Source organism: Terrapene carolina, unplaced genomic scaffold (genome assembly GCF_002925995.2).
Source record: "Terrapene carolina triunguis isolate 2854851 unplaced genomic scaffold, T_m_triunguis-2.0 Scaffold68, whole genome shotgun sequence".
Classification (NCBI taxonomy): domain Eukaryota; kingdom Metazoa; phylum Chordata; order Testudines; family Emydidae; genus Terrapene; species Terrapene triunguis.
In genome coordinates, this window is record NW_020664419.1 from 52,695,581 (window position 1) to 52,717,731 (window position 22,151).

At 38.0% G+C, this 22,151-nt stretch overlaps 1 protein-coding gene across 1 annotated transcript in view; it reads right to left on the bottom strand.

The window, feature by feature from the left end:
* Positions 1–258: 258 nt before the first annotated feature.
* Positions 259–22,151, bottom strand: part of LRIG3 (leucine rich repeats and immunoglobulin like domains 3) — a 50,169-nt gene continuing 28,276 nt past the window's right edge. The window contains exons 9-19 of the mRNA XM_024205110.2: positions 21,563–21,643; positions 20,753–20,824; positions 20,321–20,392; positions 17,309–17,472; positions 11,518–11,838; positions 10,543–10,824; positions 9,070–9,522; positions 8,685–8,837; positions 7,496–7,639; positions 7,123–7,413; positions 259–2,533 (exon numbers count right to left, since the gene is read on the bottom strand). Coding sequence (XP_024060878.1) covers positions 2,286–2,533; positions 7,123–7,413; positions 7,496–7,639; positions 8,685–8,837; positions 9,070–9,522; positions 10,543–10,824; positions 11,518–11,838; positions 17,309–17,472; positions 20,321–20,392; positions 20,753–20,824; positions 21,563–21,643 — 2,281 coding nt within the window. The 3' untranslated portion in view covers positions 259–2,285. The remainder of the gene's footprint in view (positions 2,534–7,122; positions 7,414–7,495; positions 7,640–8,684; positions 8,838–9,069; positions 9,523–10,542; positions 10,825–11,517; positions 11,839–17,308; positions 17,473–20,320; positions 20,393–20,752; positions 20,825–21,562; positions 21,644–22,151) is intronic.

Here is a 22,151-nt window from a genome sequence, read left to right on the forward strand (position 1 = left end):
GTGATATTTAAATTACCAAGAGAAAAAAAAAAAAAAAGACACCACAAATACTGATATCTGTATTTTTAGGATACCATTTGAAATAGCTTTACATCAGATGGGAAGCATTAAAATGTGGGCCTGGACCTGATAATGAGTTCTATGTTATTGCAGGATTGGGGAATTCATATAGTCTAACAGTTCAATTCATAAAAATATTTGACGTAGTGGAGAAGGAAAGGAATATTGTCTTTTTCTCATTTTGTACATTTAAAAAAAAAAAAAAAAAAAAAAAAGCATGCTTCCAAAGACTGTTTTTAGTCACAGCCTTTTAACTTGGATTTTTAAACATAACATTTTATTTTGTAATGAACAGCATTAAAAATGGTTTGGTTTTTACTTTCTTTCTCTAGATATTTGGGAAATGATGTCTGGTTAGAGATCTAAGTTATGACACTTGGAGAAAAACTAGAGAAGTGAAAAAACTATTGACTTAGTGAGTGGATCTATTTTAAGATTTTAAGCATTATTGATTTAGAGATTTGTGCTTAACTCAGGAAAAATTAATATATTTAAAAATGCAGTTAATTATCATCAAATACCCATACCAATGTCTGTCACCACGTCACCACATCTGGCTGCAATGAAGGCAAATTAACAATCAGATTCAGAAAATCTGGCAATATGATAAACTAAAGCATGCAAAATCCATTCTCTACATTCAGACCACCAGTGATTAAGGATGGATTAATTTCCTGTCTCTAATACTGGCGCCTAAATTAAAGGAGGGAAATTACTCTGCAATCTGCATACCAGGTTTCTGGCTACAAACAACAAAAAGCCCTTAACTCAGCTACTTTAGGCAGGGAAACCTTTTGCTCTAGACGTATCCTCTGAAAACTGTCTATGATGTGCTGGTCTAACAGCTGCTTTCAATTTAGTTTAAAAGTAAGTTTGACAACTATATAAATTTGCACCTTCAAAGTGAGCAGATTTGAAAACCTAAGTCCTGTAATAGTAAAACTTGTGAAGGCACATTGTTTTAATACATTGCTGACAAGAGGATTCACAGCTTTTTAAAATACTGGACATCTGTATCGAGGAAAACAAAAGGGAGAATTCTCATTTAGTTTTAATTACCATCACATGGTAAGTGTCTTTCTTTGGCTTAGAGTGGCTAATAATATTGGGCTCCTCAATTTAAATTTAATCTAGCAAGAATTCAAACTTATAACAACTGCTCAACTTGAGTGAGGAATGAAGTACAGTTCACATTTATCTATATGGAGAAGAGAGCAGTCAAAAAATGCAAGAGCAGCAGAAGGTAAACCAAGGAAGAATTATCTTGTACACTGGTTACCTTATTACGCTGGGTGTGGAAGTGATTGGGGGAGCAGCCGAGAAAACATAGGGGAAAACACAATCTGACATGCACTGAATATCTGGGAAATATTTAATATTCAAACCATTTATTTAGAGGAGAATGATACTACCAGGTAAACGTCTAGGATGAATTTTTTTTGTTTTTGTTTTTTACTAAGTTGCTTGCTGTGTACTTGTGTGTCCACTCTGCATATCCACCACTAGAGGTGTACATTAAAGTTATTTGTACACTCACATGGCTAGACAGCTGACTAGACAGCCAGTCTTGTGTGCGTGTGGGACAAATTTGGGGAAGCTGTATGACCAGAACTACTTCTAAGGGCAGCGGATATCTAATATGGTGAATCCATATGCTCTACATTTTAGACAAACTGATGAGATATGGGCCAGAGGGTTATATTCACAACATACATTTTCAATTTCTATCGACATACCTCCACCTTGCATTCTTCATACTCTACTGTGTCTCAAGACCACAAGGCAGCATATTTTATTAAAAGTGATGTGCAAATAAGATGCATGGTACCTGCAAACAGCATGGAACGTCCATTCATAAAAAGGTACAGATATTGGTACAAGTTTAGGATGCTTTAGTACTCATTTCAATAAAATGAAGTCTGACAGGAAATATACATAGTATTATTTACATCATTAATTTACAGGAGATACCATTTGCATAAAACAAAGCTATAAAATAATTAGAAATATAGTACTTCTCTAAGGAATGTATTCCCTGTATAAAATTTTATAACACTTTGGCAATTATGTTTTATCTGTATAAAAATGTATCCATTCTTTCTGATTTCATAGCTCCATTAAAAACATGGATTTCCCCCCGCCCCTTTTAAATAAAGCTCCACATTGAGGTAGTATGTCAAAAATATTTCTTTGGTTCCATCAATCAACGGCCATTCCAAAAGCAGCTATGTGTTCAGGTCGTAAGACTGGAAAGTAGGAGTCCTAAAGTTTTCAAAGGCCTGTTTGTAAGTACACATGCTGTTTTCCTCATGAGAAACCGTCCTGTCCTTTCCATCTTCCTCTGTCTCTGAGTCAAAGTCCAAAGAGGCTTGAGAATTATTATTATGGAAGGTTTTTGGTTGACAACTTGCTGGCAGCCTACAGCTCGAAAAAGAGTCCAGTTGAGGCCTCCATAGAGACTTTCCAAATGTTCCTGCAAGATAGAAATTTGTAAGGAAAGAAATGCTCGTGTTGATCACTCTGTGTCTTACCAAGGGCTGTACACGAGAATACAAGCCAAGGACAGACACAGCTCAAGTTCTCTGAAATGAGATTTGGCTTTATTTCTAAGCCGTACTATTATTCCCCACCCAAAAAAAAAAAAAAGCCCTCTATACTCATATGTACCCATTTAAAACTCTTAGCTGAGATGTTAAAAGTGTTTCCAAAGTAAATAACTTGGTTGATAGCCATTCAGAACAACCTACCCCCTTTAATTTCCTTGTTTATATTTTCATGAATTTCCTCATTCTCAAACACAAAATACAAACAAAAACCTGCAAACAAGTCACAAAGACATTCTAATGCATAACCAAGAACAATCTCTTCAACATGCTTTTTGGATTAGCGTACTCTGAAAAGGGACTCAAACATTCGCTCTGTTTAGCTAGGCTGATATTAAGATCTGTTTATAAAACTTTTTTTTTTTTTTTTTAAACGACACACCCTGCAATCTGAATGCCAGACAGTGTTCTTTCTGGCTTGTGTCACACATCAGTAACAAAGATCCTGCCAGTGAAATTCTGCCTTCATTTATACCCCATTTGCGCTCAGCTGGCTAGCACAGGAGTAACCCAAGTAGAATTTGGCATTCAGCTGAATCTTCATTAAACAATTTTGTTGGTGCACTAGCCAGAAAAAAAATACATTTTCTCTTCTCCCTTTTCCATGTGGAGGCTCCACAGCTAACACTATTACACTGAAAGTCTTCACTTTTTTCACAGACAGAAAATATAATTAGATATGACTGACACATGGCATAGATCTGTTGATTAAGGTACCACACTTACACATACCACCCTCCAAAAAGTGGCTGGCACACATTGATTTTGAAACACTAGATGTTATTAATAATTTGATTCTAAAATTGTTTATTGTGCTGGAAGAGTCATACTTCTCTGGCATTGTATCCATTGACAAAATTGACATAATCACAGGTTTAAAGGGAAACTGTATTTGGGGAAAAAATATAAATGACTTTATGGGGTTTCCATATTTGCATCAATGTGCAGATCAGTTTTGTTTACCGTAATATGAAAGATGTTCTTCATAGCATCAATTTGGCTTCTGAAAAAAAATCAAGCTATGACCCTTTTGGTTCATGCATCAACAATGAAGCTAATGCCAACTGTCTTCAGTGGGGTTGAACAGACATGACTGGGCAGAATTTGAAGACAATGGTGCTGCAGAAGTGATTCTACAATTGGAAATTAGAAACAAATCACCACGCCTTCCACCTCCCCAAGATCAACTGACTAGGGAACGAGTGGCTAGGCAGCAGTTCTGCAGAAAAGGACCTAGGGGTTACAGTGGATGAGAAGCTGGATATGAATCAACAGTGTGCCCTTGTTGCCAAGAAGGCGAATGGCATTTTGGGCTGTATGAGTAGGAGCATTGCCAGCAGATCGAGGGACGTGATCATTCCCCTCTATTCGGCGTTGGTGAGGCCTCATTTGGAGTACTGTGTCCAGTTTTGGGCCCCACACTACAAGAAGGATGTGGAAAAATTGGAAAGAGTCCAGCGGAAGGCAACAAAAATGACTTATGAGGAGAGGCTGAGGGAACTGGGATTATTTAGTTGGCAGAAGAGAAGAATGGGGGGAATTTGACAGCTGCTTTCAACTACCTGAAAGGGGTTCCAAACAGAATGGATCTAGACTATTCTCAGTGGTGGCAGATGACAGAACAAGGAGCAATGGTCTCAAGTTGCAGTGGGGGAGGTTTAGGTTGGATATTAGGAAAAACTTTTTCACTAGGAGGGTGGTGAAGTACTGGAATGGGTTACCTAGGGAGATGGCGGAATCTCCTTCCTTAGAGGTTTTTAAGGTCAGGCTTGACAAATCCCTGGCTGGGATGATTTAGTTGGGGATTGGTCCTGCGTTGAGCAGGGGATTGGACTAGATGACCTCCTGAAGTCCCTAAACCCTATGGAGCAGTGATTGTCTCACTGTAGGTTTGTACAGTGCCTAGCACAATGGTACTCCAGTCTGGCTGAAGCCTCTAGATATAAAGCTATAATATCACCAAGTACCAGCAGAAGGGAGGATATCAGCTACCCCCAGCCCTGAGGTTGCATTGACTCCTAGGTAGCATTCTTTGCCATGAAACTGCTCCTCCTTTAAGGCAGACAGTGGCCAGCTGGTGAAGCCCTATTTGCACGTTTCCCCCACAGCAGTAATGGTAGGGTGCCTCTGCCCAGGTCTCCTGGTAACAGCAAGGTTTTATAGTCTGTACCTCTGCTTCTGCCGGGGGCAAACTACAGCACCTTTACCCACAAAAAAGAAGGCTGGGTGGGTGGGAGGGGGAGATAAAGAGTCAAAGAACTTAGACAGGAACATTCTTCACTCCTTCCTGTGGGTTTCCCTACAGGAGGGGCAATCTGGGCCTTACGCATTCTATTGATTCATAAGCTAGGATATAACCCAGCCCCTTATCTCATAGCTGTGTTCGGCATTAAGATACCACAGTGCTGAAAGCAGTATAAACAAGAAATGTAGTGGGGTTCTAAGTTAAACCAATCTTACAAAAGAAAACGTAGGACATGAACCCTTTAGTCCCCCTTTACAAGTTAAATGTGTGAGTCCTAAAGGAGTTAAATCTTAAAACTTTTTTGTGGTTCATTAGAGCAATGACCTCCATAGCACGCTTAAAGCTTGCAGTGTTGTTTTTATGTACTTAAATATGTCCTAAAATTTGTGGAAATATGCAAACTGTATTTGGATAAAAGATAAAACCAACCAATACAAAGGTTCATGAACAAAGAAGAAGAATTTGCACAAGTGAACAGATTGTTTTAGCTAGGCTGATAGTAAGATACTTTGTTAAAAAGCTACATGCTCAGTGGAATTGGTTGTTGATTCAAGACTTATCTTCTCTAGAAAGACCTACAGAATGGCAACAAAACCACTAGAGAAGGAGTCAGAAATGTAACATTCCAGCAGGCAGAAGGGAAGGAGGAAAAGGAGAAGCTCCTAGTCACACTTGGCTTCAATAAGTTATGCTGTGTAGACCTTTAAAAAAAAAATATATATATATATATATGGCAGGTTTGAAGTGGGGTTGCAATCAGTTGCATTTTACTGAAGAAGGGTTTATCTTAAGTCATTCCCAACAAACTCAGGTCTTCTGGGAGGCAACTGAGTGCTGCATGTAGTGTGCTTTTTAGGACCATCTTGTATTACAGTTGTGAACTGTTCATGCATGATTGTGTTCTACTCCATGGGGGAGGGTTACCTCAGCTACCACAGGAACTAAAAACAGTGGGGGGGGAGGGGGGTGATTAAGGTGAGTGACTGAAACTTAGACTCCAGACATGTTCCACCCCCTGGGGTGGTTTGTATATACTAGTTCATGCTGGGGTTTCCAGAGGGTAGGAAACAAAGGAAGAGCTTTTGATATAAAAGGAGGAGCCTAAAATGACTTATGGCTTCTTTCTGATGCAGCAAATGGACAAAGGGAGGACCTCATGGAAAGGATGGAAAGACACTGGCATACTCGGGCCCCATAAGACTGGTGCGCGATTCCTGGTATGCTAAGTGTGTGTCTAAATCTGTTTATTGTTGTGGGTTTTTTTTTTTTTTGGTAATGCTTTTATCTTAAGAAAAAGTGTGCTTGCTTAGAAAGAGCTGAGTGATAGCTTGTAACCTTTGGCAATACACTTTTCATAGCCGTTGGAAAGAAAGCAAACGCACAGGCACTAGCCTTTAAGCAGACTGGCTTGCTGGGAATATCATAGTGTAAGGCAGGGAGATGTGCAGTCTTAAAACTCGTCAGGAGGGAGAGACACGTGGGTCTTCACCCAAGAGAGGTGATAGCTGGGAGCAGAAAACCTTACGTGTGTGCCCTTGAGGGACTATGAAGGGGGAATACAGGTGCAGTTACCCAGAAACTGTGATGCTACCAACTAAGCAATACATGCAGAAGTCATTCCCTTGGTATAGTAGAAGATATTTTATAATGTACTGAATATTTTTTTTTAAATCCATCCAAAAAAAAAATCAAGAAACTAAAGGCTTGTTCATAACTTCACAATAGTCACACTACTTTTTATTTCTCATTTGAGCCCCTCGAGTGTTGGTACACTGTCTATTCAAAGGCCTTGTCAGAGTACCTTGTCTGAATATGAAGTGCCCTGCATGCTCCTGGCACAACACAAATAATGGAGGAAAAGAGGTAATACTAAAGTTAGCTTTCACAAACTAAGGCCTTGCTTAGACAGGAAAGTTTCATTGGTTAAACTGCCAAAATTTTCAAACAGTATATATTTTATAAACTGTAGTATCCCACTGAACTCAGTGGCAATTGCATGTGCTCAGTGTCTCTGAAAAAAAGTCAGGCTACTTATGTGACCAGCTTTTAGTTAGGTTTCTCACAATATGTAACAATCATATAAGCAATCACTGAGTACAGCCGTGAACTACTGTTCTGACAAAAGGATAAACGTTTTCTAGTACATGCAAGTCATAAGGGACGTGTATACAAATGATGTTTGCAGCTTTAAGAAATGCAGTAGCTGAAACATACCCATGAAAGTGCTACTAGTGGTAATAGAGGATGTTTCCTGATTTCTGTTCAAATCAAAGATGTCTGCGTTTAGACTCAAGCTTTTCACTCCAATTCCTTCATTTGGCGTGTAAGTAGAGTTAAGCAATTTGCTACTTGTAGCCTGCATTCCAATGCTGCCAACATACTGGTCAAAGGGATCTTCTGGTGAATGTGATAATGTTCCAACTGAATACGGATAGCATTCCTTTTTCTTTAAGTAACTAGAGTCACATGGGTCCATGCACACTGTTCTTTGGTCAGGGCTGCAGCCTTAATAAAAAGGAGAAATCAGTATTACTAGGAATCTGCTATGGCAAAACTGAAACAGAACTAAAATATTTATTTGACTTACTTGTATGGTATGCTTCAAAAGCGTCAGAGCCATAAGCATTCCCTTTTAAATATACAGTCCCTGAAGTCCCCAGATAGTGGCATAAGAATGGATCTGTAACAACCTCCAGGTCTGTTTCACTGCCATTATCTAGATGACAAATGCCTTAAAAATAAAGACACAATGTATCAGCTAACAGACTCCTTTTTTCTAGGCTTCATCCTACACAGTTAGTTTTACTAGTGGAGTTTTGTTCTTCTGCAAATAAAGAAACTACAGCGATGAAACTTGCACTGGAATTTTAAGCACATGTTTCCTGGAGGGGCAGGAGTTTTCAAGAGTTCAGTTAAACAGCTTTATAAGGCTACAGCCTAACCCTAACCCTCTCCAGAATGGCGATGTCAAGATTTCTCAGTATGTCACCACTCTATTGGCCTGCTTATCTTCTAGGAGTATAAAATAAATACGAGGAGAGCCAGGATTTTATAATTAATTAATTAATAAAAAATCATGCAATGAGTTCATTTGCAACAAAGTTCATTTGCAACAAAAGATTCTGCTCTGAATACTGAAGCCATGGTCCAAATAATGGCTACAAGTCATCAAGTGTTACCGAGCAGATTACTGCTCTAAAACACAAAGATCATTTTGAGGTGCTTTCACAAACTAAGGCCTTGCTTACACGGGAAAGTTTCATTGGTTAAATCATATAGTAAAACAATATAATGCCCCCTATGGACACTTATTCCTGTATAAAAGAGTGCTTTTGGGAAGTAGGGGGGCATAGCTTAAGTTATAATCCCAAGAGACATAACTAAAAACAAAAACAAAAAGGGTACTCTTACACTGGTAGAGTTCATGTGTAGACTTAATCTTTTTTTGGTGTAAGTATGATCAGTTTAAATTCACACCTGAGGTTATACTGAAGAAGCTTCCCTATGTAGATAAGGCCATATGTCAAGTGGATCAGTAAAACCACGTTTCTGTTATCAGCACAAGCATTTCTCATTCCTGTATTGCATAGTAAAATCTCAGCTTCAAATATTATTTTAATGTGTTGAAGCAATCAGTAAGTCAGTCACAGGGCCTACATGGCAATCAACAAAGATGCTTCACTGGTGTCACAACAATTCATTACATTAGTTAGGAAGACAGTATCTGATTTCTAGTAACGAAAAACAGTGCCAAGTTGTATATTTAAAGTATTTACCATTACTATCTCTCTGCTGTAAAAAATATCCCCCCATTGAAGAAGTTATGAACTGATGATGACTTCCATTTTCTGATGACCCATCCTGCCTTTCAGCTAATGTTCCCTGGGATGACAGGTAACTTGGAATGTCAGCAGGCAAGTTTGTCTCATCTGTGATTTAAGGGGGGGGGGGGGGGGGAAAGAACACACATAAAACCATCAGTATATTTTAGGTTTCTTTGAAATATTTTTAAACCAGCCAGCAACATGTTGAAGGCAACAAATGATTCATCGTTCTGAATTGGAGTCAAAACACACAAACGTTTCTGGAAGAAAGTTACTGCAGAATAACCACAAACACACTTGATGACTCCTTTGCGCCACCAAGCTTCAGTTTACACACCTGTATTTGTGATGCTGCAATCTTCATTTCTTCTCCTTGTGTGGTATATGATGACCACCCACACAAGGGAAGTGCCCACCACACAGCAAACCACTGCTATGATCACTACGCCGACTGTGGCCCATCCATCATCATCCAATGATGGAGCAATGTTTTGAGGCGAATCACAGGTGGGAGTGGGAATTACATTTAGACGAATGTTGCCTCTCTCTGTTCCAAGCGTATTAGACATTTCACAAGTGTATTTCCCAGCATCTTCAATGTCTGTGTCCACAATAATCAGTAACTGGTTGCCTGCAGCGAAGAAGTGCCTTTCTGTTACCACCAACGGGCTGTCATCCTTAGTCCAGTTCAACCGAGGCGGAGGGCTACCACCAGCAATGCATTGCAAGACTGCAGTTTCACCTTTCGTTACTGTTCGGTCTAGCAAGGGCCGCAAAAATGATGGTGTTTCTGAAAAAAATAAATAAATTCTAAATTACCTGTACAAGAAAACGTAGGTGGTTCCAACCCTCACATCAACCCAACCCACAGAAAAAAAACCAAATGAGTTGGGGTAATATCAAATCACAGAATTTCTAACATTTGTGTTGTTCTAAACATTAATCCTTAGAAAGATGGCATATTTTAGATAAATAACTACACAGTTATGCATCTGCTAGATACACCTGCTCCTTGCAATCACCCCAAAATGTTTAAGACAAGATATCTAGGGTGTTGCCAAGCACCATTCAGAAGCAAATTTCTACACAAACGCTGAGGTAGCTAACAGTTTTGGGAAATGATTTAACTAAATTAAAAGCATCATTAAGGCCTAATTATACTTATAGTTGTTCTACTGGGGGGGGGGGAGGGGAGGGGGAGGAGAAGGGGAGACATATTCCAGGAGTCTGAGTTAAAAGATTGGCGTCAGCTCATGTGTTACTGGTCACAACTAGATGCTCACTAGCCCAACAAAAGAAAAAAAAACTAGGAAATAAGTTACATATTAGCATAGTGTTCTCTAGAATATATTAGTGGAAATACCAACTCTGAATTAATAGAAAAAAGGAAAAAAGGTTTTGTTTTGTTTTTAAACTAAACTTTTCAGAAAAAATCCCAGCAACCTGCTCCTTTCTTTGTGTATACTAAATAATTTCTATTTTAAACTATGCATTTAAATGGAAAATGCAACTATTTTATTATTTATTAGTAACAATGATTGTGTATTAAAAATTATAAGTATGTATTTCTAACCAATAGCCACTGATTAATGAATGATGACTTCAGGAAATGCATTACCACAGAACTAATCTGAAAAGACATTTTTCAGCTAAATACTTGCCTCCAAAAGCACTCATTAGTAATGAATTGATACATCTCCCTATTAAGCCTAAAACACATTTTATTAAGTAACATCTAAAAGTATGGAAAAACTTGTCACACCACTTCAATAGAAAAGACTTCTATCATTACATGTTGACAGTTTCTCACCTAGTACTGTCAGTGTTGCATTAGCTGAAATGCTCCCAGCAGTGTTTTGAGCTGTACAGCTATAAACTCCAGTGTCCTCAATTTTTACATCAACAATAAAGAATACATCATCCTCGGGCATGACATGCATACGTCTCTTGCGTGCTGCAGGAAAGTCTGTGCCACCATCTTTCTGCCAAGCAATCTGCGGTACTGGATGACCAACTGCAGCACATTCTAATCGTGCCGTTGCCCCAGCACGAATGGTTAGGTCCATGGGCATCTTTGTAAATGAAGGCAGCACTAAAGCAAAACAAAACAAAAAGTTTAACCAGATACATGTTATAAGTAGGTTTGTTTCCAATTTTGGGACAAATAATTTTTCCTCCTTTGCACTGTATTTTCTCAATTTCAGTACACCCAACTCCATTAAGTGTAAAACTTATACCAGTTTCAACAAGAGCGATGTGCAAGGCTTTGCCGATAGGATCTGGTGCATGGAGGTGTGGAAAAAAACCCTCACAAGACCTAAACTTATATCTGGACAGAAGATGGTCTTATGTTTAAATCAGGCGACACGGGTTTCATCCTCATTCAGGAAGCCTGTAGCAGAGTTGACCTCTGCCAAGTCACAGTCTGCCTACCTCAGTAGAGAAGGTTGTTTTCCCCTGTAAAAGGCGGACAGTAGTTCTTCCCTTCTCCTATCCTTTCCTTAGTCTATTTAGATTGCAAGCTCTTCAGGACAGGGATCGTTTCTTAACTGTGTTTGTACAGCACCTCACACCATAGTGACAGATTCTGGTTGGGCCCCATTAGTGCAACTTTAATAATAAACAGATTTTGGAAGCAGCATGCTTTCATGAGCTGAAATTAGGTTATAAAGCATTTTCTAAAAATAATGTCATGGGAAAAGAAAAGTGTATATTGTATTTTACTTTACAATTATTTCCTCTTCAAATGCACAGGTAAAAAAAAAAAAAAAAAAAGGATGCTTACTGTTAACTGTAAGCTTGGCTTTGACAGAGTAGGATGAACCAAAGTGATTTGAAATAACACACTGGTATTTTCCTTCATTGCTGAATTCAACATTGCGTAGCCGAAGTATGGTAGTGTATTCCATCACTTCACCACCCTGTGCCCGGAGATGTGCATAATTCTCCATTTCAGCATCATGCAGTAATTCATTGTCCTTTTTCCATGCAAACGTCATAGGGGAGTCACTGCTGCTGGCTGCTGAACATATAAAACTCAAATTGGAGCCTTTGATTGCTGACTGGGTTTCTGGCTGGACAGTGATCTGTGGTTTAGGAAAATCATCTGTAAAGATGGGAAAGGGGAAAAAGTGTGACACTGAGGAAGAGAGGCAAATACCTGGATCCCCAGGACTCTAAAAGATTTTGTAAGCTTTGTTTTATAGGTTTGAGAGAAGAGTCAGACAAGTATTTATAAAGCAGAGATACAGTGGTTTAGTTTTAGATTTCATTTATCTCCAGGCATTTAAAGATGTCATATTTATGAGTTTACTGTGCTAAGCCATCTCTTAGTGAAGAGAAAGCACATCTAAAGCAAACTATGTGCTGTTTATATATAAAGAGGAGAGAACTACAGTTTAACATCTGAAAAGGTACTTTGACTGTCAGTCACGAAGCCAAGACTCCTTTTTTCTATACCTTAAGGCTGCAATAAGTTTTTCTTCACTAAAACACAGTTCTTTCTGCCACCAGAGATTGTCAGGCACAGTCCAGGGTTCTCCCCCAACCTGCACACAGAAGTTGTGGTTCCAGTGATTTGTAGTCCTTTGCTTCAATTTTCAAATGCAGCAGTGCTGAAAATCTGCTAAGCATACTATACAAAGATCAAGTGTGGGTTTTTTTATGATGGGGGAGCCCCTAACAATTGTATTTTGTTGGATTCCATGTTTCTTGTCCTTCAATTATTTACAAGTAAAAATGTGTTCTACAGCCAATCCTTCAAATGCAACCTGGGATCTGAGAGTCCTGCTGGGTTATTTCTTTCTTGTGCATCGTACCTATAATAAGTTCCACAAGCCAAATTATGTCCTTGGTGACATCTATGTCACCACACTGCCATCAGTGGTTTTGCATCGGTATAATTTACAGAAACATACTAAATGTTTATACTGATAATGTGAGAGGCGGAACAGGATCCATCCAGCTGATTCTCTTGTGGCTGTGCTGTCTATGCTCTGCTAACAGACGTTAAAAGTATTAAAAACATTTGTTTGGGGGAGGGGAGGCACTAAAATAAGCAGATGTGATACAATATACAAAAGAAACTGATCTGTTGAGTAGGATTCTGTCATTTTCACATAGCCCATTTTCAGAGTAGAACCACACTTTAAAATAAAATTGTGAAGGATATTTCTTATCTTGTTCAAGCCATTAACTTCAGCACTTGACTTATAAGCAATGGAAAAAGAGAAAGCTATTAAGTGGGTTGTATTTGGTTACAAAAATCACTATAGTAAGACTACTGTATAATTAAGCAGTTAATACAGGTCACTTAGGCACCTATTTTCAATTGCTAACAGTTTTCTCAAAAGCTAACTTTTGGCCTGAAATTATTCATGCTTTGTTTCATCTTGAAAGGCATAATTTTAGAAAGTGTGAAATGCATCAATTTGGCCATTTTTGAGCTACACTATTATGGACTACTCATCTCATGTGTCCATCCCATTAACAAATTTTAAATGTTTTTCCTCTGAGTTGTTTTCAAAATTCCAACTTGGCACTGAAGATTTAAAATTAATATATGAAGCATACATCATTCTGAAGTTAAAGAAAATAATTTGTTGTGTAAGATGCATTTCTCCAGATGTCCAATCATTCTATTTGAAATATACAAAAGGAGAAGAAAGAAGCACACCTTGATAGAATACTAAACACTGCAGAAATGCACCTTCTCCCACTGAGATGTTAAATTAACAAATATGCTACGGAGCCAAACAAGGTGGCCTCTATTCAATTTGGAAGTTGTATTCAGGGAAAGGACTCTGCAACAATAACTCTTTCTTTTTAGTTTGTCACCAGAAATCCATACAATTTTTAGAAAATAATACCACAGAACAGATAACAGAGCAGACACATAAATGCCATAAATTACGGGGGCCACAATGTGTTGCCTAAGGGCTGGATGTTGAGTGTAGGTCAATGGTACAAATGCATCTCCATTTCAACAGCCTCAATCACCAACTCCATTGGACAAGCCCCACCAACACCACTGGCTTTGCCCTCTAAGTTAAGATTTCATCTGTGTGCTTTCACATGACAATGCAGGACAGCAACTTATTAAGAGATTCATTTCTTTGCCCTTGCTTCTTTTTCCTGGTCCAATAAAGGCCAATTTTATTAACCTTTTAGGCACAGTAAAAAAAAAAAAACACTTCTGTTTAGCCAGACTTTTATCTGACATGTGGAGAGGGGTCTCTTTATTCTTCTTATAAATAATGTCTTGTGCAGTTAATATGTGTTATGTTAATTTTGTGTCTTTTTATGAACACATATCTAGAGACATTGTGATTGCTGCATTTTAAAGATTTAACTGGCACACACCACTTCATTTATTTAAAGGATTGCATCTATTCCTGTTTCACAATTTACTTTTCTTGTTAAACTTATTCTAGCACTAATTTCCTTTTAGGTTTTCCCCTTTTAGTGGAAAGGGCTATTGTGCTTATTTTAAAGGTTTTGAAATCGATCACAGCGGGCATCAAGCTATAAACTACTGATAAAAATTACCTTTAGTTAAATGTAACCTGTCACTTAAATTAGCCTCTGTACTAGATGACTGGAGGCTAGCTAATGTAATGCTGATTATTAAAAAGGGTTCCAGAGATGATTGTGGCAATTACGGCCAGTAAGCCTAACTTCAGTAGCAGAAAATTGGCTGAAAGTACAGTAAAGAATGGAATTATCAGAAACACAGAAGAACAAGAGAAAGAATCAACATGGTTTTTGTAAAGGGAAATCATGCCTCACCAATCTGTTGGAATTCTTTGAGGGTATCAACAAACATGGACAAGGGTGATCCAGTGTATATAATGTACTTGGACTTTCAGAAAACCTTTGACAAGGTCCTACACCAAAGGCTCTGAAGTGAAGTAAGGAGTCATGGGATAAAAAGGAAGGTCCTCTTATGGATCAATAACTGGTTAAAAGGTAGGAAACCAAGGACAGGAATAAATGCTCAGTTTTCAAAATAGAGAGTGACAAATACCAGTAACCTCCAAGAACCTGTACTGGGATCTGAGCTGTTCAATCCATTCATAAATGATCTGGAAACGGGGCGAACAGTGAGGTGGCAAAGTTTGCAGATGATACAAAATTACTCAAGACAGTTAAGTCCACAGCTGAATGCAAAGAGTTACAAAGGGATCCCACTAAACTAGGTGACTGGGCAACAAAATGGCAGATGAAATTCAATTGGATAAATGCAAAGTAATTCACACTGGAACACATAATCCCAACTATACATACAAAATGATAGGTTCAAAATTAGCTGTTACCACTCAAGAAAGGTCTTGGAGTCATTGTAAACAGTTGTCTAAAAACAATTTCTCAGTGTGCAGTGAAAGTCAAAAAAGCTAACAGAATGTTAGGAATAGGACAGATAATAAGACAGAAAATATCATAATGCCACTATGTAAATGTCTGGTATGCCCACACCTTGAATACTGCATGCAGTTCTGGTTGTATATATTGTATATGAAAAGGTACAGAGCAGAGAAGGGTAACCAAAATGATTAGGGCTATGGAACAGCTTCCATATGAAGAGAGATTGAAGAGACTGGGATTGTTCAGTTTAGAGACAACTAAGGAGCAATATAATAGTGGTCTCATCATGAATGGTGTGGAGAACGTGAAGAAGGAAGTGTTATTTACCCCTACACATAACAAGAACCAGGGGTCAGCCAATGAAATAAAGAGTTTTAAACAAACATAAGGAAATATTTCTTCACACAACACACAGTCAACCTGTGGAACTCATTACCAGGGGATGTTCTGAAGGCCAAAAGTAAAACTGGGTTCAAAAAAGAATTATGTAAGTTCATGGAGGGTAAGTCCAATAATGGCTATTAGCCAAGCTGGCCAGTGATGCAACCCTATGCTCTGGGTGTCCCTAAGACGCTGACAGCCAGAAACTGGGACTGGATGACAGGGGATGGATCACTCAGTAATTCCCCCTGTTCTACTCATTCCCTCTGGGGCACCTGGTATTGGCCACTGTTGGAAGACAGGATACTGGGCTAGATGGACCTTTGGTTTACCCATTATGCTCATTCTTATGTTGTGTTCTTAATAGATAGTGCTATTTTCAGATGTCAAATTCCTCGCTGGTTTTCCAAAATGATTTCCTCATAAATAAGGTATGTTCTTCATTAGCTGTCTATTAATTTGTTTACTTTCTGTTCTGTCCACATCAGCTTTAGAAGTTTATACATTAGCTACTCTAATTTAATATTGAAATATTAAAACACTTGTATAAGATGGTAATGTTAATAGCTGCTGTTAAGACAGCAGCAAGACCCTGCAAATTCTGTGCTCCTTTATACCTAGGCAATTCCACCAAGACTCGTGAGGTTGTATAGGTATAAGGATAGGATTAGTAAAAATTAAGCAATGTTGAATTTGTTGTGGTAACAAAATTATAGTGAAGAAAGATCAAATTTCTATTTTACCTCTTTAAATCCAGGACAGTATAACATTTTTTGTAAACTTTAATTTTTCCTCTATTAATGGAAATTGCAAGCAAAAATATATATGAATGACAGATAAAGTACCAAATTTTTATCTTAAAACAGTTAAGAAATTAAGAATTAAGGTTTCCACTTTGTGCATTAGAATAGGGTCTCTCATTACATGATTAGACAACAAAGTGACAATATTTGACATGCAGTATTTAGCATCAGTGAACAGCACTTTTGTTGCAAACATGTATTAATACAAAATGTTACGTATTAAGCTATTGTATAATTTACATACTGAAAGACTATTATGAAGTGATACTTTCAACCCAAAGTTGACAGGCAACAAATAAAACCTACCCTGAAGTATTTGCAGCACTACAAACCTGAAAATAAAACTGATTCTCATTAGTATTCACTGTTTAACCTGTGAGAAATGCAAAAGGTAAAAACGTAACTACAGAAAAGTGAGTTGGATTTTTATAAATGATTTTGATTTTATTAAAGTGAGGTGTTAAGTAATGTAAACAAGAAATGTATATGCGGTCACAATGATTTTTAAAGTTGAAAATAGTGTTTTGAAGCCCACATAGACGAGGTCAAGGTTACCATGGGAACTATACTTCAATACTTAACTTCTGTGCAATTAAACTCAGATTTAATAAAGCACGAATGCAATTTGCATATATACTTAAATATATTGCATATATTAATAGACATGTCAGTTAAAGTACAGCAAGATGCACCACATTTTTAAATGGTGCTTACCTAAACAAAATCCATATTTTAACTCTAAGAGCACATAAATTTACCACCACAAAGCACTGATCTTTCCTTTGTACACAACACGTAAGTATGCAACACATGAAATTAAGTCAGAAAAATGTTATTCCCCATCTGGAATGAAACCACAAGCTCTGAGTACCTGCAGATCAAAGTTTGAGGAGCAGAGGACAAAGCATTAAAACAAAATATTAACCCCACTCAGTCCAACAAGAGAAAACAAAACATGCCAGATAAACCAGTGTAAAATAAATTCACTAAGCAAAACCTATGAAGGTGAGGAGAAACAGTTATACTCACCACACACAAACTCATCTGGGCTAACAGCAAAGATACTTCTGCCTTTTAGCAGCGGAGGATGGGCACAACTGGCATTCACAAAGTTCTGAAAGTTGTTTTCTGATACCCACTGTGGTAGCCATTTTAGCTGGCAGTCACACAAAAGACTTGATGTATTTAAGTGCCTAAGGAAAACAATTACATTCAATGTTTTCTGTATAAAATGCAGATCCACCGAAACAGTACAAGTCAATAGTATTTTTGTAAAACTTCATGTTTTAATGATTTATTATAAAAGAAACTAATGTCACCCAGTACTCACAGGACACCATTATTGGACTTCAGGTCTACAAAGCAGACATTTTCATTCTTATTCAATTCTTTGAAAAGTCACATTTGTGACTCTTTACAGTTTCATGTGTCCATCTTGAGTCAGGACAAGGACAGTTACGTAAAGGGGCAGGGCGGTGATGTAAAGAGGGCACCTGAGAGGACACTCAGAAGAGAGGAGTTCCAAAAACTACATAATGCAAATACCCTCACAAAAGAAAAACTTTGGGGGGGGGAGGGGATGGGGGGGGGATTTTCAGCCCAACTACAAGCTGTATCCCAACTGAGGTCTGTTGGGGTGCAGCTATCTAAACAACTGTACCAGGACTGATGAAAGAAGGAGCATGAGTAAGGTAACAGTGGTATTTATGTGAATAGTGGGTATACACCAATCCCTATGTTGTGATATGAACAGCAGAAATACTCATCCCCATGGCCTCAAGAACCCTGTTGCCAAGATGAAGACCAAAAGATCCACTTTGCAGTATCTTCTGATACTGCAAGTAAAATCCTGCCCCTGGGAATTTTGCCCCTGACTTCATTAGGCCTGGATTTTTACCTCAGATTCCTGGCTTTAAATCAAGTCTCCTGCCCTCTCTGCCTCAGATGTTGCTGGAGATCTTGTACTGTGAGTCTTAACGTTTGCTGGAGCTTGAACACCAAGTTTTGTAAGCATTTGAACTTCAAATGCATCCAATTGCCGATAGTACATAACAAAATTTTGTTTAATTTAATCTCAGATTCAAGGTCAGAAACAGCACTAAAAACTCACAGCTTCACATCAGTCCAAATAGCTAGAACCCTAAATATTCAATTTATGTCATCTTTTCTCCACAGGATTGGCGCTAAAAGATAAATCTCAAAACAATTGGAGTGATGGAAATTACAGTTCATCTTGGAAAGGAACTAGGAAGATATCTGAAGGACCACAAATGCAGACGTAGTCCTCCATTGATACCAAACCTAGGAGAATGGCCACATTCAAAAAGAAGAAATGGGAAGAAACCAAACTAATAGTTTCAAAAGAACATTCTGTGAGTCCATATAGGACCAACTTAAATTTCCACTAAAAAATTGAACTCTTCCTACTTGGAAGAGTTAATTTGAAACCTCTTACAAATCTGGACCAAAAATAATGAGGAATCAAACTTCTCCCCGAGGACTACTGATAAGTATTTGGATCTAGATAGAGCTAATTATAAAAGTCTTAAAAGTTATCTTGATGGAGGAAAGACAGAATTAATTTGTGTGTGTCCACAGCGATAAACATATGTACTTGTAGTGAGTGAAACATTCCCATTTATTAGTATAGAAATTCTGTGATAACTACTTTCCAGAAGCAAAAAAGGAGAACATTACCAGCTCTGAACATTTCCTTTTCAATCAAGTTTTTCCACACAAGTGCTCTGTGCTCAAAACCTAGAAATGCCATATCATCAGGCAGAACTGGATCCAGAAGAAACAGGTATTTTTTAATGGAAAATTGAAGAGTGGTCTTGTTGCTATTCTTAGGATGGAAGAAAACCATGGCCCTCTTGACCACTTGATGCAGTGAACATCAGTCATACCCTCACCGTGCTAACCTTCTCTAGGGTCCTTTGAATGGGCGAAATTCCTGGGAATGCATATTATGAAGAGTTAATTTAGCCAATTTTGGGAAAGCACGTTCTATCATCTGCCCAGTTATTTACTAGCCATGAGGGAAACACACTTGAGAACTTTGGAGAGTTGGCAGGGGAGACATTAGAAAAATCTCTCTATAAACAGAGGGAATGTCCAAGTCCCTGAAGGACTCAGAACTTCCCTGAGCACGATGTTCTTAAGCATCTTACTTCCCTTGGTGGATGCTACTGTCTGAAGGTTGCTCTCTGCTTTCTCTCCGAGGCCTGAACACTGGGAAATGTCATCAGGTATGGGAAAGGAAGACGAGGGCCAGCCTCTAAGCAGTTCTGAGTCTGACCCAGAATAGCAATCTTGAGCCACAGCAGAACACACATTTTTTCTCCAGCAAAGTTTCAGGTAGTTTCTCTTCACAGAAAGAGCAGCTTCTCTTTTTGACTTATCCAGCTTTGTCATGTTGCAAACTCTTATTTCTAGAAACTAGACTGGGCAGGGCTGAGACAAGAAAAGTTAGAGAAGGAATGAGACAGGAGCACCGGAGACAAGAAATTAGCTGTGCCTCAAGGAAAGAAAACAAAGGTCTTTTCCGTTTCAGCAAGAGTTAGCTGTAACAGCTGCTGCACTGCTCAACAGAAAAAGAGCTTTTACAGCATTCCCTCAGAAAGGGGGACTTTACCTTGCAATTGTTCGTATGCTGCCTCAGGACAGAGGGAGCCAATAATAAGGATCTGCAGATGGGTCTTTGGTAAAGAATTATGATATTGCATTTTACTGGTCCAGTAAGTGGTAGTTCAGTGATACCAGTACTCACTTTACAGTACATTAATAAGTGTTTCTTATCTCATGCATTAGGGATCAACCAGTTTAAACTCAGGACTCTAGGTACCAAATGGAGTAGAAAATGAACACCTGCCGCCTGATGCTACCTAGCTTATATGCAGCAACTACAGAGAAAAATCTATTGATGCACCATTTGTTACATGACTTCAGAATTGTTGCAATGAGAGGTTAATACTGAATCTATCAGTATCTTATATGGCTTACGTATTTTCTAATATGGAGATTTTAGGGGCAAGAACTTACAATTCTTCAAGTTTCTTCATTTGTGAAAATGCATTTCCTTGCACTGACATGATTGCATTGTTACTTAGATCTCTGGGGAAGGAAAAAAAAAAAAATCAGAAAAAAATCCATTTTATTAACTCAAATAAGGTTAAAGTAAAGATTCAAGCTATACTTCGCTCCATTCTGTACTGATAATGTAGAGATCAGCTCAGTAACCAAAAGAACAAAGACCAGTTTCCATAGCATGCTGATGTTCACTTAAATATATAGCACTTTGAGCAGAATTCCTAGACAGAAAGTTCTTAAGAAGTATCACACTACTGATCAACAAGGTAAATCTGCTTCATTCAGACAGTCATGAGGTAACCTTGGTAGTCTTATATTTGTTTTGGTTAATCCTGATATTTGCTTTGGCCACTGTTGGGTTAAATATGAATTTCAGCTACTTACAGGTGTTCAAGTGCATCCAAACCAGAAAATGCTTTCTTTGTAATGGACCTAATCCTGTTTCCTTGGAGTATCCTGGAAATATAAATACTTAATGCAAAACAGATGCAGTAAAATAGGGGCATTTTTTGGAACTATGAAGAAAATCTTATACAATTGCTTTTTTAGGCAATTATTACTAAACTGTGACTAACGTTCTCCATTCTGCCTTTCTTGCTGCAACAAAATACCTCATCTCTAAAATATACCCATTTATTCTGCTTCAGTAACTATATAGATCATGGTATGATTTTCAAAGATGTTTAATGTGTACAGTTCAGTAACGTGGAATTTTGTTTTTTAAAATCTATAAATGTAAACATCTTTTCATTCCATAGCTGTGTATTTGAAATGACATCTTTGCATTATAGCAGAGCCATTGCCACTAGATGCTGGATTACTTTATCAAAGACTTCCCTTGGGCACTGTGCTTTTGTAATCTTTGAAAACACACCTCCTTTCATTTCTTATTACGAGCAATCCTAATTCAGTGTGAAAGGTTTCTATGCAGCAACTGCATGAATCTCCATATTGATAACATTCAAGAAGGATCATATTCTTCAGATTTTGTTTGACTAAAGAGCTGGTGTTTTGTTTTCTAGAAAAGGAGGCTTCAATGAAGAGCAAAACAGTAAGGAAGGAAGTCACAAATTTCAGAGACTAATAAAATTCCCAAGGTTGGGCTCCCTCACAGTATATTTTATCTGAGCTAGTCCAATATTAATTTTTTTTTAAGTAACTAAGAAAATCCAAAATCAGGTCAGTCATACTTACAGCATTCTAAGTTTGTCAAGTCCAGAGAATGCACCATTCATATCTTCAATAGTCCATGAGATTTCATTGTTCTTCAGATCCCTGGTTGAAGAGATCAGACCCAATCACAAAAAGTACATTATATTTAAAGCAATTTCTAGAATGGCCTGTGTAAGGAACATTGTGCAATATAATATCAATTTTAAAAGATGCTTGACCCAATTTGTTTCTTTTTCTAGTATGTCTGAAGTTCAAGGGCCTGACCTTTTTCACCACTACTTTAAAAGATGACAAGAATCAATTTATTTAAAAGAAATTCAAGGGCATCCAAATACCAGAAGGGAAAAGGGAAAGTGGGGATGGTAAGAAATGAGGAGGCCAACAGTTGTCATATCAAAATAAAACCACACCTAAGACAAAAGCTTTAGAGAGTCAGTTAAATATGATAACAGATGGATGTCAAAGGGAACAAGTTTCACACCCTTGGGCCACGACAGCAAAGGTGTGTGACCAGATCTGTGAAAGAGGAGTGGTGTCTGAGCAGAGAACTAGTAGGACAGGATTTAAGAAAAAACTCAGAACCATGTCACAGGAGAAGAATATACAGAAA